Source organism: Rhinatrema bivittatum, chromosome 5 (assembly GCF_901001135.1).
Source record: "Rhinatrema bivittatum chromosome 5, aRhiBiv1.1, whole genome shotgun sequence".
In the NCBI taxonomy this organism is placed as follows: Eukaryota; Metazoa; Chordata; class Amphibia; order Gymnophiona; family Rhinatrematidae; genus Rhinatrema; species Rhinatrema bivittatum.
The window spans coordinates 375,153,347-375,171,310 of record NC_042619.1 but is presented as its reverse complement, the minus strand read 5'-3'; the positions used below and the strand labels follow the sequence as shown (position 1 = coordinate 375,171,310).

At 42.1% G+C, this 17,964-nt stretch overlaps 1 protein-coding gene across 1 annotated transcript in view; it reads left to right on the top strand.

Annotated features, from left to right (window-relative positions):
* The window catches only part of RFX8 (RFX family member 8, lacking RFX DNA binding domain), a 186,633-nt gene that overhangs the window by 110,233 nt on the left and 58,436 nt on the right, over positions 1-17,964 (top strand). The window contains exons 7-10 of the mRNA XM_029603318.1: positions 1,992-2,102; positions 2,202-2,279; positions 7,568-7,681; positions 9,996-10,146. Coding sequence (XP_029459178.1) covers positions 1,992-2,102; positions 2,202-2,279; positions 7,568-7,681; positions 9,996-10,146 — 454 coding nt within the window. The remainder of the gene's footprint in view (positions 1-1,991; positions 2,103-2,201; positions 2,280-7,567; positions 7,682-9,995; positions 10,147-17,964) is intronic.

The following is a 17,964-nucleotide window of genomic DNA, read 5'->3' as shown; positions in this document are numbered from 1 at the left end:
GTGGTCCCACTTTTCAAAAGTAGTGGCAAGGAGGAGGCTGAAAACTACAGGCCGGTTAGCCTTACTTCAGTGGTAGGAAAATTAATGGAGAGACTGCTAAAGGAAAGGATAATGAACTATCTGCAATTCAGTGGTTTACAGGATCCGGACAACATGGTTTTACCAGAGGGGAGTTCCTGTCAAACTAATCCGATTGAGTATTTTGATTGGGTGATTAGAGAATTGGATCAAGGAAGAGAGCGTTCCATATGGTTTGCTTGGATTTCAGCAAGGCTTTTGATATGATCTTGCTCTGGAATTTACTGTAATTATTTATACTTTTATACTGTTCCCTTTTGTTGTAATGTTGCTTGTTACATGCTTTGAACCCTTGCGGTGGAAAAGAGTGACCATAAATGAACAACGATGATGATGACACTGTGTATTCACACTACCTCTGACAAGGCCCGTCTCTGTTTCATTCACTTGTGGGTCCTCTGACCTATTCACTGTTGCTGGGTTCTCTTCTACTGTTGCTCTGCCAGCAGCCTCTTCTCCTGAGCAAAAAAAAAGGGGGAGTGTGAGGAGTCCTGAACTTTCTGCTCCTAAGAAGTCCTCTCCCAGGGCCCTACACACACCTGCATTTTCTCTTAGCATAATTTATGCAGCCTGTCATTCTTCTCTAAGGTCAGTTAGAGTCAAAACAGGTCTTCTGTTTGGCTCTCTAGGATTTTTCTGTTGTCTCAACCTGTGCAGAATGTGCATTTCATCCACACCCATATGAAAGGCACCTAAGTCTTTGCAAATTTACCCCATACCCTATTACTGCATTATGCAAAAGGTATTTAAGCATTGGTTTTCTAGTGTGAGCTACAGTGGAATGATTAAAGGTGAGTTATGAAGGCCTTGGTAAGATAATTGTGCATACTGTTATGTCTTTCATTTCCTTTCCCAGCCAATCTGCATGCTTCCTCTCTGGTAGAAGGAAGAAGAGTTATAGGGAGGCACCCATATCACCAGGTGACCGCAGTGGGACCAGAACAATGGAGGAGCCACTAGCTTCTCCCCTAGAACTGTAAATAGGCTAATATATTTTTAAAATGCTAAATTGTTTTCTTTAATATTTTGGTTTAAAAAAAGTTAATACTGTTTATTTTTATTCTTCAAATTATTTGCGAGCTGTGCTATATTTTCTCCTTTATTTTATTTATTTTAGATGTCAAAATGTAAAGAATGCTTGAAAATGATTATAAATATTTGGATTTCATAAGAGTGTGGATAAGGAAGGATAATTGTTGTGACCTTTTGTAGTACAAGGTAGGGTTCTATAAGAGTTAATTCTAACATCTTGAATACTGTGAATGTAACAATATTAGCAAATCCTTGCTGGTCAGTCAGAACTGTATTAACATCACTTCCCTACTAGACTGAAGAGTATACTGTAATGTAATGCAGTGATGTGTAGAATTTGGACTAGGATTTGACTTTAGAGGGTTTTTTAAATATGTTTCTCATGCTGGCCTTAGAGTTACTCCTTAGCTGGTTCCTATCCTGAAAGCCAGACTGGCTGAGGGATACTCCAGGACCGATTTGAGAAATGTGGTTTTAGGTCATCAGTTGAAACCATATTTAGTGTTAAAAGTTTTTCAAAGCTTCTGTTAGCATTCCCATCACTTTCAATCTCAGAAAAGCAGGAGGCTCAGGTGCCAGCCTTTGTATTCTCCTCTTATCTATTCAGGCATATTTGTACATGGAAAGCACAAATTGTTCAGGAGTGGACTCACAGCTGTAATAAAAGTTGCACGGCTAGTATTTCAAAAGAAAAAAACAATCATAAAATATGTTAGGACAAAAAAAAAAGGCTTTGGAATAAGAGCAAAATAAAAAATAACAGCTGCATGGAAACTGCGCTTTTGCAAAGGCACTGAGTTATGTAGTTTTGGTCAGGCTATAAACCAGGCAGAAAAATGAAAATGTGTTTTGTTTCCTAATGAAACTAAAACTGCTCCCAGTCTGGTGTCATTTTGCAGGCAAAGAAAGATGGAGTTGGATGCTCTGTGCCCGAATTCAGTAGATTTACATTGTGGGAACAGGAAATAGCGAAAAAACATCCATTCAAGCCTGTAAGTTTCGACAGAATCAACAGAATTGTTTTTAATCTCTCTGCCGCTAATTTCTTCTTTTTTTTTTCTTTTTTGATTATCTTTCATTTTACTCTCTAGTTTGCATTTCTCACTGATGAATATTACAACTACTGTCAAGACATTCTGCAGAACATCCGGAACAAAGAGCTTGACAGGGTAGGATTTCAATCTTAAAATTATGTCACTGCACATGGTTAATCACCAGTGGTTTATTTGGACTGGACCACATAAATAAAATGAAGAATGGCCTTGGTCTTTGTTGTAGTGAAAATGCTTTATACTTATGTAACTGATACTCATGGGCAAAATAATATTCAGATTACAGAATTTTCCTGTCTCTTGATACACATATGGGGGACGATATTTAAAAAAAAACAAAAAAAAACTGAGTCCTAAATTTAGGCCCCATCCGAAGTTAGGGACATAAGACAGTAATTTTTAAACCTGTGCACTCGTCAGCCCGCGCCCAGGGAGGTGGACATTTTATAACACACGTGCAAATGCCACTTCTACCACATAAGTGGGGAGGATTTTTAAAAGCTGCGCGTGCGTGCCGATGCCATTACCAGTTTTCCCAGTTTGTTCCCAGTTCAGCCAGGTAAAGGAGAGGCCGTCCAAACCCCCCTTTCTCTCCTGTCAGTCCCGACCCTTAAAACCCCCGCCTCTCTATCTATATTTTATAACTTGCATGTCATCCATAGCAGAAGTAAAGTTATGTGGCGGGGACCCCCCAACTCGCGCCTGTGCATGTTAAGTATTTGCGCGCTAGTTTCACTTTAAAATCCAAGGATGCCCGTGTCCTGCCCAGACCATGCCCCCTTTTTTTTTTTTTAACCTTTTCATTTGCGCACATAGCGGCAAGTTCGTGCGTATTCAGGCGGCTTTTAAAATCCGCTCCTCATGCACCGGCCTCACGTATTTTCACATCTTCTATTTGATACCCTCGTCAGGCTTTTAAAAATCAACTTTTTACGTTTTCTGCTGAAAATGCATATATAGGGCCGTATTTTCAAAGGGTTACGAGCGCCGGGCCTATTTTCAAAAGGCCCGGCGACGAGAGTAAAGCCCCGGGATGCGTGTAAGTCCTGGGGCTTTACTAAAAGGGCGGGAAGGGGGCGGGGCATGGGCGGTGAGGGGGCGGGGTCAGAGGCTCCTGGCACAATGCCATTTGTGCTGCGTTGGGGATTGCGCGCCGGCAGTCGGCCGGCACGCGCAACTTACTTCAGCCCCAGGGCTGAAGTAAGTTTTGGAATAAAAGAGAGAAAAAAAAAAGGTAGGGGAGAAAAGGCGAGGGGGGGTGGGGGGTAGGGAACGGGGGAAGGCAGCACGGCTCGGCGCGCGCCAACCCCTGATTGTATAACTTGCGCGCGCCTGAGCGAGCAAGTTATAAAATCGGGCGTACATGTGAGCGTGGCGGGTAGCACGCGCACCTTTTAAAATTTACCCCACATTTTGGAACTTAAAGGTTAGGCTCCTAAATTTAGGACTGCTCTTCATTTGCCTAGATTTAGGACCCTAAATTAGGTGCTTAGCTCTGAAAATCAGTGTTAAACTCCTAACTTTGTTTCCTTGCCCTAACTCCACCCCAGAAACCACCTACTTTTTAAGCTCCCAAATTAAGGAGCCTAATGAAACTAGGAGCCTAAGTTTAGGGACTTAGCCTTAGTATATTTTCAAAAGGGACTATTTAGGAGCTAAGTGCAAAAGTTAAGAAGCCTAAACTGAAAATTGGCCCCATGTTACCTAAAACTGGATCTGAATTTATAGGAAGAATAGATATAGATAATACCTCACTTCATTCGTGGTAAAGCCACAATAGTTGTGAAAACCTGTCCCTAGACACAGTCATTTTGGAATCTGATTGTGGCAGGTTAAAGCTGCCAGTAGTCTGTCATGGCAGCTTATAACCACTGAAGTTAATTAAAAGGCAAATATACTGGATAATCATACGTGCAGACACTGCTGGGCAAAGTTTTTATAAGCCCCCTAACTCATAAAGTGCATGCATACTTTTCAGCACGCTCATATACACATTTATATGGGCGCACACGCCTACGTTTTAAAGTTACCATCATTACGTGTACACAGTCCCTTGCTTAACAATTTCTCATCCAATGGATTTCTGAAAGTGCTTCATAATGGTGCAGTGTTGTTTTGAGTTAGGGTATTTGTAATGTGCACATGTAAAAGGCGCTGGAGTCTTTGAAAATGTACCCTTGATGTCTCTCTTTGAGCCAGAGTTAGTGAAAAAGCATGTTCGGATATTTTATATCAACTGTCCTGTAGGCTCCTGTCTCAAGGATGAGAGATTAAAGAAAAAAATCTTGTTTGTAAACTTTGGATTACTTTGTGATTGGTTTTGTCGATTTATTTTTTTTGAGTGCTGTGGTTTAGTCATGGTCATCTTTGATTTATTTTTTTTATACCGAGATCACCTTAATACCATCATTTTACCATGTGCAGCATGTTTTCCGTCTCCTTTTGAACAAGATAATGCTCTTATCTGGAAGTTTAAGCAGCAATTACTTTGACTTTTGTGTATGTCATTTCCATTTTTAACCCAGCTTCCTGTAATGTGTCATGAACCTGCCCATAAGACTGTCTTAAGCCATTTGGTTCATGCAAAAAATAAAGCTACTTAGAACACATTAAAGCAGACTACACTCAGATCTCCTGGTCAGATCACTTTCTTATACAATCCACTGTCGAACTCCCAGAACCACAAGCAACAATAGAAAAAGAACCATATGAATTCAAATATCGCCCACCTTTTAGCACAGAAACACTGAAAGACAAATTGGAAGTAAAACTAATGGATATGGATTACAGCAACTGCCACTCCGCAATTACTTCATGGATACAAACCACCAAGAAAATAGCAGATGAGATAAACCCAATAAAAAACATTTAAAAAAAAGAACCCAAAACATCTAAACAATGGCATAATGAAAAGATAAAGGAAACCAAAAGAAACCTGAGAAAAAAAGAAAGAGAATGGAGAAAAACCAAAACACATGAAAACCTAACTAAATATAGAAAACATCTGGCCTACTATAAACAAACCATACTTAACATAAAAAAACAATATTACAGTACTAAAATAGAAAAATTCGCAAACAACCCAAGAACACTGTTCAGCATTGTAAATAAGCTCATCAATGATAAATCGGATACTCCCCAAAACTTATCAGAAAATAGATGTAATGAAATAGCCACTTTCTTCAATGAAAAAATTATGAACGTAAAAAACAAGATTCCTAACACAACCAAACAAATCATTAAAATGCAAAAACGAGATGTTAATCAATGGTCAGAATTCAATGAGATTTCGGAACTAGAAGTTGAAACCATGCTAAAAAGAATTAACCCCGCCCCACATGCAGTTGACACTATACCAACCATAGACATAAAAAAAATAGCCAACACAGTATCCCCAACACTAACAAAGATTATCAATCTATCCCTGACAGAAAGAAACATGCCAGACTCACTAAAAGGGGCAATTGTAAAACCGATTTAAAAAAAAAAAAAAAAAAGCAGTGATCCAAACATTCTGAACAATTATAGGCGAGTATCAAACCTACCACTAATTGCAAAACTAATAGAAAAAGCCATACAAAAACAGCTTGCCGAACATTTAGAGAATAACAATATACTATACCCATCACAACACGGCTTTCGCAAACACTACAGTACTGAAACATTACTGCTTGCCCTAACAGATAACATCATAACAGGCTTTGATAGCGGGAAGCGGTACATCTTAATGATGCTTGACCTATCGGCAGCATTTGATACCGTAAATCACAACATCCTACTAAATAGATTAGAAGAAATAGGCTTAAGTAATAAAACAATCAAATGGTTTCAATCATACCTAGACAACAGACATTACCAAGTGCAGATAAAAGATGTAATGTCAAATAAAATAAAACTTCAAACTGGAGTCCCACAGGGATCAGCTTTATCGGCCACCCTATTCAACATATACCTACTACCACTTTGTCACCTTCTAGCTGGTCTAAGCATCTCACACTACATTTACGCTGATGATATCCAAATCATCTTACCCATTGATGATACAATCGAAAAGACCCTGAACATAGCTAATATGTACCTGGATATCATCAAACAATTACTAAATCAGATGGAACTAGTGATTAACATAGAGAAAACAGAATTCCTACTCTTGGAACGCAAAAACATTGAAATCATCCAAAACCCAATCACACTCAAAAACAACCAAAAAATCCAACTAACTGAGAAAGTGAGAAACCTCGGGGTAATAATTGACACAGAACTTAACCTAAAACAACACATATCATTAAAAGTAAGGGAAGGATACTCCAAACTCATGACCCTCAGAAGACTAAAACCTCTACTTACAACAAATAACTTCCGTTCAGTGTTACAAGCTCTTATTTTCGCAAGCACTGATTACTGCAATGCCCTCCTATTTGGACTACCACACTCAACAATTAGACCACTCCAAATACTGCAGAACACGGCCGCCAGAATTCTGACTGGTAAAAGTAAAAGAGATCACATCACTGAAACCCTAATGGAATTACACTGGTTACCCATCGAGCAAAGAATACAGTATAAAACCCTTTGTACAATACATAAGTTAATACACAATGAAAAAGCTGATTGGCTGAATACAGCCTTCCACGTACACGTCCCTAACAGAAACCTGAGATCAGCAAATAAAGCTTTACTGACCATACCCTCAATCAAAACAGCCAAACTAACCCAAGTAAGGGAAAGAGCGCTCTCCTTAGCAGGTCCTATGCTATGGAACTCCATGCCCGTCGAGATCCGCTTACAAAGAGACATCAAAACCTTCAGAAAACATTTAAAAACATGGCTATTTAAACAAGCATACAACAAAGAGAAAGAAGAGTAGAACACTGGGGGAAAAAAGAAAAGCGATTGGCAGCACACCCTAAACACACTACACAAACCAGCACGGGTACATATCCTATTTCATTTTTTTAAATCTTAAATTACTAGAATAAGATGAGATAGATTCTCTACTTTAATACCACTACAAAATAAATGGACATAACACATCCAATTATGAGTTTTTTATAACAACATTTGTTACCGTATAGTCTTGGCACATGTATAGTGATAGAATTTATAAATAATCTGTTCCATTATTAATATTCGTGCCTTATTGTAAACCGTTATGATGGTACCTAACTTAATGAGGGTATAGAAAACGTTTTAAATAAATAAATTAGATAATATTACATCTGATTGACTGATGCCTTCCTTGTTGTGACCTTTGCTTTTTAAAGTGTCAGAAGCGTAAGGTGTTCACTTGGTGAAATCAGTGTGGTATTCTGGAATGCTTTCTTCAATCTGATAAAACCATGGTTCTTTGGGAAGAGATCTGCCTTTAATGCATAATGACAGACTTACAGACTTTTATGTACTAGGTGGAAGACCTTGTTGCTTTTTTCTGGAAGTCCTTGTCACACGATGCTGTGATTCTCATGTCATTGCCAGATGTTTGCCAACTATTTAAATGCTATGATGCACAGCTTTACAAGGTAGGCGAACATTTCTTCATATTTAATTATGCCATTATGCTTATTCATACTCATCATCAGTTTAATGGTTATCCCTCTTGGAATGCCCTTATGATATTCAACCAGGTAAGTTATCTGCCTAAAATATATAGCCAGCCGGGTAAGTGGCAGAAATATTCAAAAGTCAGCATTTAGCCATAAGTTACCCAGCTAAATTCTACTGAATACTGACCCCTATCATCTTTTTGTAGTGATCTTTTTGATTGGCCCATAAGAGATACCTAGATTGCTTCCATGGCTTTGAGCACAACAAACAAAGAAATAAATAATCAGCTAAAGATGTTCCTGTCCCAGCTGCTTTCCTTCTCCCTAATTAGCAGGCCGATACAGTACAGTGCGCTCTGACGGAGCGCACTGTTAACCTGCCCTTGGACGCGCGTTTTCCCTTACCCCTTATTCAGTAAGGGGCAGAAAACGTGCGTCCAACCCGCGGCACCTAATAGCGCCCTCAACATGCAAATGCATGTTGATGGCCCTATTAGGTATGCCGGCGCGATACTGAAAGTAAAATGTGCTGCCAAGCTGCACATTTTACTTTAAGAAATTAGTGCCGACCCAAAGGTAGGCGCTAGTTTCTGCCGGCACCGGGAAAGTGCACAGAAAAGCAGTAACAACTGCTTTTCTGTGCACCCTCCGGCTTAATATCATGGCGATATTAAGTCAGAGGTCCCGAAGGGTTAAAAAAAAAAAGAAAAAAAATGTTTAATGAGCCGGCGGCTGTCGGGCCGAAAACCGGATGCTCAATTTTGCCTGCGTCTGGTTTCCGAGCCCGTGGCTGTCAACGGGCTCGAGAATAGACGCCGGCAAAATTGAACGTCGGCTGTCAAAACCCGCTGACAGCCCCCCGCTCTGGTCCAAAATGAGGCGCTAGGGACGCGCTAGTGTCCCTAGCGCCTCCTTTTGCCCGTTTCTACCGCGCCACCTAATTTAAATACAGAATCGCGCGCACAGGCGAGTGGCCTGTGCACGCACCGGGAGAGTGGGCGTTCATCCGCTCTCCCGCAGACTTTACTGAATCGGCGCGTAGATTAGTATATCTGATGAACTCTTTGCATTTAACAAACTTTATTGCAATCCAGATTGATACTTGTAAGGTTTTATAGCAACTTCTTGAGCTTACTAGACTGTACCCATAGATTTTTATAGAGAAGGGCTGCATAAGTGCTTTGAAAGTTTTTTAAAATTAGGTAGTGTGATATCCGAAGCATAAGCAAGTAGTTTTGGCTTCTTGCTCTCAGCCTAAGGTGACATCACATGGGTAGCACATGTGGAGCACTTTCTCCACCCAGTTCCTGATATTAAAAGCACCAGAGAAGTGGTGATTAACACAGAGAAAAGGGAGTATAAGGGTCCTGCTTATTGTAATAAAGCTAATAATGTATTGTATTACAAGCAGAAGCTGATCTCAAAAGACACATAAAAATGGTTTACACAACTTTTCCAAGATATACCTGGACCTTCATTTTGCTAACGTGGATTCTGACAATATTTATTCATCAAACTCATCTTCTATCTCCTGAATTTGGGTGTAGCAGACCTATATGCCCTAATTTTAAAAAGCTCACGCGGGCAAAAATCTGGGGATACTTACGTGTGGCCGGACAGTGGGCTCGCTGAGCGCATTTTAAAAACGGCCCGATCACACACATATCTCCCGATATTCACAGAAGTGCCGGGCTGGATGAAAGGAGTGGGGTCTGGGTGGGAAGGGGTGGGGGCCGACCGGGACAGCGGTCATTAGGCCCTGTCCCGGGGAAGCACGCGCCGGCAGCCAGCCAGCGCGCCAAAAAGTTACTTCTGCTCCGAAGTATTAAAACAAAAAAATTAGCCTAGCTAGGTAGGGGTTAGTGTTGCGGAGGAGAGGGGAAAAGGGAGAAAGGGTAGTTTGGGGGATAGGGAAGGCCCTATCGTGTCACCATGCACTTTTTTTTTTTTTAAATCCCCCGCCCCTAATTGCACGCGGGAGAGGCCACCCGCCCACACATGCACGCGCCGACATTAAAATCCAGCACACATATACGCGTGGGAATTGTATTTTATTACATGCGCGCGTGCCGGAAACCGCGCGCACGTGGACACCCGCGCGTGTTTTTAAAAATCGACCCCATAGTGAATAAGGGCCTAATATAAGTCAGCAGTTTGTAAATCTTTTAGTTTCATGCTCGCAGCCACAGCTGTGAAATGAGATTTTATTTCTCTGTGGCCTTTGAAGCGTGCATAGCAAGCATTGAGATAACGGGCATTATTTTTTCCTTGTGCTGTAACTTCAATGCAGGAAATTGAGAACATTCTGCTTCATGATTTCCTGGAAGATGTTGCTATACAGTACCTGAAGACTGTGAGACTGTTCAGCAAAAAATTAAAATTATGGCTTCTTACTGCTTTAGAAGGGCTTCCAGCAATAATACAACTGTCTAAAAACAAAGGTATGTTTCAAGGACACTTGTCTTTTTAAATACAGTAACATAGTAATGATGGCCCATCCAGCCTGCCTAGTTATTTCAGTCTATATCACTAGCCATAGAGACTTGACCACTTGTAGGAAGAATATCACTCCTTATTCGAGCAGGCAGCGTTGTCAGCATGTACCTCAGAAACACAATGAGAAGGTGCACACACAGGGGCAGATTTTAAAAGGTACGCGCACGGCCTACATTTGTGCGCGCTACCCGGCACGCACAAATGTATGCCAGATTTTATAACATGCGCGCGCAGTCGCACGCATGTTATAAAATCAGGGGTTGGTGCGCCAAGCCCTCGGGAAGACCATCTGGCTTCCCCCGTTCCCCCCCCCCCCCCACACCTTCTCCTCCCTTCCCTACCTGTCCCACCCCCCAGCCTGAAAAAAACCCACCATACCTTTATTTCACAAGTTACGACTGCCGGCGCGCTATCCCCTGGCCCAGCGGCCATGGAGAGGTCTCTGGCCACGCCCCCACCACACCCCTGGACCGCCCCGCCCCCGGACCGCCCGTTTTTTCAAGCCCCGGGACTTACACGCGTCCCGGGGCTTTATGCGCGCTGCCAGGCCTTTTGAAAATAGGCCCGGCACGCATAATCCCCCTGGATTTATGCTAGTAGGGCTTTGAAAATCTTCCCCTCTGTGTCCCTGTGGCAGCCACCCTCCCTCCTCCAGTGAGCATGACTCCAGATTAGGAAGGAAATGCACATCAATGGGAAGAGGAGGGGAGCAGTAGATGTGATGTTCTTATGATTACATCACCACCAGGAATTCACTATTAGGACCAAATGGGCATTTTTATAGGGCAGCACAGTATGTTCCATGGTTGCTTATATTAACCTGCAATTTGAAGATGAAATGTTAGAAATTGTTACAGTACTAATAATTTCTATTCATTACTGTATATTTTTGTTAGTATTTAATTTCTGCTTTCCAAGCAATAGATTTTTCTCCTCAGACTCCTACTGCATCATGAACCTCAGACCATATGTTTTATTGCCAATCAGCTCTATAATCCACTTGGCGAGGTTCACGCTCACCATATTAGCATCCTCCATTCTTGTTGCTGCACATTTGCAGGAAACTGATTACACCAAGGTAATCTTCATTCTTTCTCATGAAAGCTTGAGAACTTCCTTAGAAGGAAGAACTTTTCACAAATTCTGTGTTGCCTGTGAAAAATAAAATGCAGGATGACTTCTTATCTCTGCTCAGGTCAGTTATTAGCTCCAAAAACATGGGGCCAGTGCCCCAGGTCTCATTGGCGGCCGCCACTAACACATTTTTTTCTCCTCCAATTTGCCCTGCAGGCTGCCACTGCAGCACTGCATGGTTCAAGTTGCTACTCTGCTCCAGGATAGGGAAAACCCATACAGGGTCCCACTGAGTCCATACTTCATGACCGTTCGATCCGTATCAGGGCCATGGCTTCTTGGGCTGCAGTGCAGTCAGCCAGCCTCGTGAGAGAGCCACAAGTGCCCCAGCACAAAAAGAATAGTAACACTTCATAGCAACCTGGGACTCAGTTGAGAAGTAGCCCATGGACAAGAGAGAGCCTGTGTGTATATGTCAGTGAAAAAGAGAGGGCTCGTGAGTGTGAGAGAGGGTGTGTGTGTGTATGTGTATGTGTATGTGAGAGAGAGAGAGAGCCTGTATGAGCCTCTGTGTGCATGAGAGAGTTTGTGTTTGTATGGCAATGAGAGAGAGCCTGTATGTATATGACAATGAACGTGCAACTATATCTTTTTTGAGATGCGCCTACCAGAATTGTACACAGTATTCAAGGTGCGGTCTCACCATGGAGCGATACAGAGGCATTATGACATTTTCCGTTTTATTCACCATTCCCTTCCTAATAATTCCTAACATTCTGTTTGCTTTTTTTTTTTTTTTTGACTGCCGCAGCACATTGAGCCGACGATTTCAAGGTGTCATCCACTATGACATCTAGATCTCTTTCTTGGGTGGTAGCTCCTAATATGGAACCTAACATCGTGTAACTACAGCATGGGTTATTTTTCCCTATATGCATCAACTTGCACTTTTTCACATTTATATGCGTAAATTGCTTATAAAATAGCAACTTATTTGGATAAATGTTGGCCTCTCCCTGGAATGCCGCTGGCCGCCCCTGCTATATATATGTAAATTTACTCATGGACCCTGATTTATGCATGTATGTTGAGATTTTTAAAATTATAAAACAAAGTATGGCTAAACGTACACTGTTCTGTTTATAAATTAACACATATATTTATTTGAGTCAGGAAAAACACAGTCCTTAAATTTCAGGTAATATGTAAATAGTTCTCTGACTGCCTCAAATAAATATGTTAATTTATAAATAGAACAGTGTACGTTTAGCCTCACATTCTTTATTTTATAATTTTCCCCTATATGTGACTGCTCTTTACTCCACACTTCTTTTGAGGATTTTTAAAATAACATATGCTCGCATATATGCTATTTTGCACACGTAAGTGCTACTTTTTATGCATCCAGCTTTTTAGAATTCACCTTTAAGCCTTTACAACAGATGCAGACCAAAGCTATTCTTAATTCTTGACTACAACTTCAACAAATATTCCCAAGCATGTGGCACATTTAAAACTAATTGGAGAAAGTTCTTTTTCACTCAACGCACAGTTAAACTCTGGAATTTGTTGCCAGGGGATGTGGTTAGTGCAGTTAGTATAGCTGGGTTCAAAAAAGGTTTGGATAAGTTCTTGGAGAAGCTATTAATTAAGTTGACTTAGAAAATAGCCACTGCCATTAGCAATGGTAGCATGAAATAGACTTAGTTTTTGGGTACTTGCCAGGTTCTTATGGCCTGGATTGGCCACTGTTGGAAACAGGATGCTGGGCTTGATGGACCCTTGGTCTGACCCAGTATGGCATGTTCTTATGGATAAGCTTCCAACACAGGGAAGGCTTCAGCATCTCAAACAGACATGGTCATTAATAACAACAAACTGATGGGTCCTAAACATTATACATCAAGGAGACTGATAAACCTCAGATCTGCTGTCCCAAGCAGTCCTCCAGTAAGGCAGTATAAGCTCATGTTTCTTCAACAAAAGCTTTCACCCCTCTTACTACCCAATGCAGTAGAGTCTGTTCCATTGCAAGGAAAAAAAACTGGGGTCTTATTCCATGTACTTTCTAATTCCAAAGAAAACAGACAGTCTTCATCCTATTTTAGACCTAAGGAATCTTAACAAAGACCTAAAGAAAAAAAAAATTCTGGATGAAGTCTTTGGGATACCATCCTTCTCTTCTTAGGGAACAACTGGTTTTGCTCCCTAGATCTAAATGGTGTTTAAACTCACAGCTTACAGTTACTTTTCACTAGAGCAAAGGATCACTACCAGTTCCATGTTCTCCATTTGGCCTCTCTGCAGTACATAGAATTTTCACAAGTTGCCTGGCCATCACCTGCTTTTACAGCTTGGAAGGGGCCTTCTTATTACCCTTACGGTTGTATGCATGGTGTGGCACTTACAAACCTAAACTCCTTGCTGGGCAGACTGGATAGACCATTTTGGTCTTTATCTGCTGATATTTACTTATGTCACTTAACCAAAAACAATAAGACCAATATTCAGTAGACCATTTAGTGGACAAGCTATCTGGCTAAAGTTAGCCGGATAACTTTTCCAGTATAGTCACAGGAATAAATGGCTCGCTGAATATATATGTTGAAAGTTATCCATCTACAAACAGCCGGATACCGTTAACCCTAACCGGGCATTGATTGAATATGCCTGGTTAGGGCTGAAGTTATCCAGCCTCATGTGGCCAGATAACGTGCCATTTACCCGGGTATCTTGAGAGATATCCAGGTAACTAGCTCATCTTAAGGGGAAAAAAACCCTAAGTTGCGGGCCTCCTGGCCCCATGCCTACCCTCTACCATCAGATGTATCTCCCCACCCCCTGAGATGTCCCAACGAGCTGGCCCAATCCTTTAAACCTAGGAAATTTTAAAACTTTCAGCAGACTTTCAGCCTTACATAGGTAATAACTCTGGAAACTTTACATAGGCAATAGCCTAAGTTACACAGGGAGCAACTGGCATTGCTGAGAACAGCTATCCTGGCATACAGAAGAGGGGCCAGTTCTAGCCGGGTAACTAGTTATCTGACTAGGGCTAAATATAGCTGGGTAAGCCATTTAGATGGATAACTATTATGGTGACTGGCTCATATCTGGCCAATCTCTTCACGAAGCTCATTCATCCATTCCACTTTAGCATGATTCAATCCCTAGGAATTTTCAATGAATCTATTAATCAGTCTTCAAAAATCCAACATGAAGCCATCTCATTGCAATCAACTTCATAGGGCCCATTTGGACACAGCACAGCAGAAGAATTATCTAAACTAATCTTATGGATCAGGGACAATGGCAGAAAATTTAATGACATACCTTTTTCAACGTCTTCACATGAGACAGGTTCAGTGGGTGCTAAAGCTTCAATGGAACCAACATTTCCAATTTTTGTCACAGAAAATGAGAATATCCAATTATCTCTGCATATCTCTGACATGGTAATTAGACTGTGCAAATCTTTTAAACGATCCTTTCTTTCACAATTCTGACAAAAAATACTTCCAATCAAAGTTGGAGGGCTTATCAGAGAAATTTCTTCTTTCAAGGAACATGGTCTCCAGAAGAAAAGTCCTTTCTTATCAATTATCTAGAACTGAAAGCAATCTTCAGTGCTCTGAAAGTATTCATTCCTTAGTTGAAGAACAAGTTAAGGTTGATCCAGACAGACAACCATGTGGCATGGCAATGATTTATATCAATAAACAAGGGGAATCAGGTTCTTATAAGCATTGCCTGGAAGCAATTTCGCAAGGAATTTTTCTTCTACCTTTCTATCATCCAGGAAACCAAAATCACCAGACAGTTTAATTTGTCCACTACAACTTCACAAACTGTCACCAAGTGACCACAAAGCACAGACATTGTTAACTTTAGGGCACTCCTCAAGTAGATCTCTTTGTAATGTTCTTCAATAACAAGGTTCACACATATCGTTCCAGGAGATCAGCAAGAAGCAGATTTCAATGGATGTTTTCTCAATTCAGTGGATTCTAGGCCTTCTCTAAGCTTTTCCCATAATTCTGATAATTCCAAAAACTGAGGACAAATGATTTTGATAAGCATTTTTTGACTCATCAGCTATGGTTTTCCTGGCTCTAGCACCTAGCTATTCAACCAGCAATAAATTTGAGCTTGCTCCCAACTCTCATCACACAATGCAATTTAAATTTACTACATCCCAAACTTCTGTCATTGGTTCTGATGGCCTGGATGTTGAAATTCAACTAATTTCATATATGCAGTTGCTTTCCGGAATAAAGGATATTCTCCTTGTGTAAGCTTCGTGGACCCTTGGGCTGATCGGAACCAGGAGATGGAATACCTTAGAGAGGTAGAGACACCGGTTCCAACCGGGAGGCGGCGAAGACAGGCTCGCGGACAGCTGAGAGGAAGACACGAAGGGCCCTATGTGACCAAGGGCCAGGAGGAGAGGCTGACCCGGTGGAAGAGGATCTTCGCCCTGGAAGCCGGTACTCCCCCGAGAGGAGCTCGTAGGAGTCCGGCCGCTGGGACTTAGGCGATTCACCCTGGAAGCCGGTGTCCCCCCGGGAGGAGCCCGTAGGAACCAGGCCGCTGGGACTTAGGAGATCTCTACCGACGGAATCGTTGCTCACCAGGCCAGGGTCAGGTGCCGGAGAATCGCCGTCAGCCAGTCCGCGTCTAGAGCCAGGGGATCGTCGTCAGCCAGTCCAAGTCAAGAGCCAGAGAAGTACCGAAAGCCAAGCCGAGTCGAGAGCCAGAAGTCACCGAAGCCAAACCGGAGTCAGGAGCCAGGAAGAACCACAAGCCAATCCGAAGTCGAAAACCAGGAGATCAAGCGACGAGCAGGAACACAGCAACTGGGAGCAGGACGAACCTGGGAACCTCGTTGCAAGGCTCTGAGGAGAGGGGCTGCAGGGCTTAAGTAGCCCAGTCGCGTCTGACGTCACTGGAGGGTGGAGGCAGGTTCCCCGCGCCTGGCCCTTTAAATCCCGGGCCGAGACGCGCGCATGCCCCTAGGGGGCGGAGCCAGCCGCGGCAAGACGCCGGCTGCTTCGGCGGCGCGGCAGCAGCACAGGGGAAGCGGAGGCAGGCCTGGGCGCCGCGTGGGGACGCCGGAAACGTGGCGGCACGGGTCCTCGGAGGCCCGGGGAGGGCTGGAGCGGAGCGGAACCGCACAACTGTGAGTGAAGCGGCCGGGGCCGACCCGGAGCCGCAACACCTTGCTTCAAGGAAGTACTCTTCAGAAGACCCTACAACTTTAAATGGAAAAGGTTTACTGTTTCATGCCCAGAATTCTGACAGGACCCCTTTAAATAAATGTCTTCTTCCTATTTTAATTGAATATCTACTAAGCCATTCCAACTCTGGTTTGAAGACTAACTTAAGAGTTCACCTTAATACCATAGCAACATATGGTGATAATTCGAAAGGTGCTCTTATTTCCCACAAACCTACAGTTGCCAAATGAAAGGTCTCACACATCTGAACCCTTCAATAAAAGATCCTCCTGTATTTTCGAATCTGAATGTAGCCCTTGCCCAGTTCACGAAAACACCATCTGAACTTTTGGCAACACAGAACTAAAATTCTTTTCTAGGATAGTTTTATTTTTGATAAGTTACTTCTGCTCTAAAAATAAGTGAATTTTAAGCACTATTCTCATACTCTCCTTGTATTCAGTTCTTTCACAGTGCTTATTCTAGTTTCATTTGAATCAATTGGTCGAGAGGTCTATATTCAGAAGCATTTAGATGGATAACTCAGAAGTTATCCAGCTAAATGAACATTTGGGCACTTAGCCAGTTATATTTTAGCTAGTTAATAAGTTAGCTGGCTAGAATAGTAACGATTCCTTGAATCGTTACTATTCATTATGTTATGTAAAGCCTTGTTTAATATGTTTCTTGTAAAGCCAGGGGCACTGTTTCCCGTCCCGCGGCATTATTGTTGTTACCTGTAAACCGGACTGATTTGTTTCCCAACAAGAATTTCGGTATATAAAAATCCTAAATAAATAAATAAATAAATAGAATTTAACCAGCTGTTAGGGGCACTCCGGGGATGTGACTGGGAAGAATTGATATTCAAAGTAAGGGGCTCATTCATCAAATCGCGATGTGGCCTTATCATGACTTAAACATGTAAATTAGGAAAGGGGAGGGGTTAGGGCAGGGTTAGAAAAAGTTTGAGTCTGGTAGCGCCAAGGGTGATAATGTTTTAGACATTATTGGCGGCAGTAGCACCGGAAATAACATCACCTTTTCCAGTGGTGAAAACGCACCGCCACAATGCGACCAGCTGTACCCTATCACCCCTGCCCCTTTTTTTTTCGCAACTCATCATTCCGCTATAAATTATAATTATAGCGGAAGGATGAATGATGAATCCAGGGGTTAGCTGGATAACTTAGCCAGCTAAGTATAGTTGGGCCAAAAAGCTGTCCTAAAGTTAGCCAGCTAACTTTAAGATAGTCGGCTATATTCAATAGTGTGACTTCACTATTGAATATACCTCCAGAGTTAGCCAGATAGTTTATCTGGCTTAACTTTGCTATCTGGACAGTGACTGAATATGGACCTCTATGTTGTCAACATTTTTTCCAAGACCAAATGCCCATAAGGGCAAGCAGGCTCTTCATATTTTGAACTGCAGAAGAGATTTGCTTTTCTATATGTAAAGGACACCGCCCC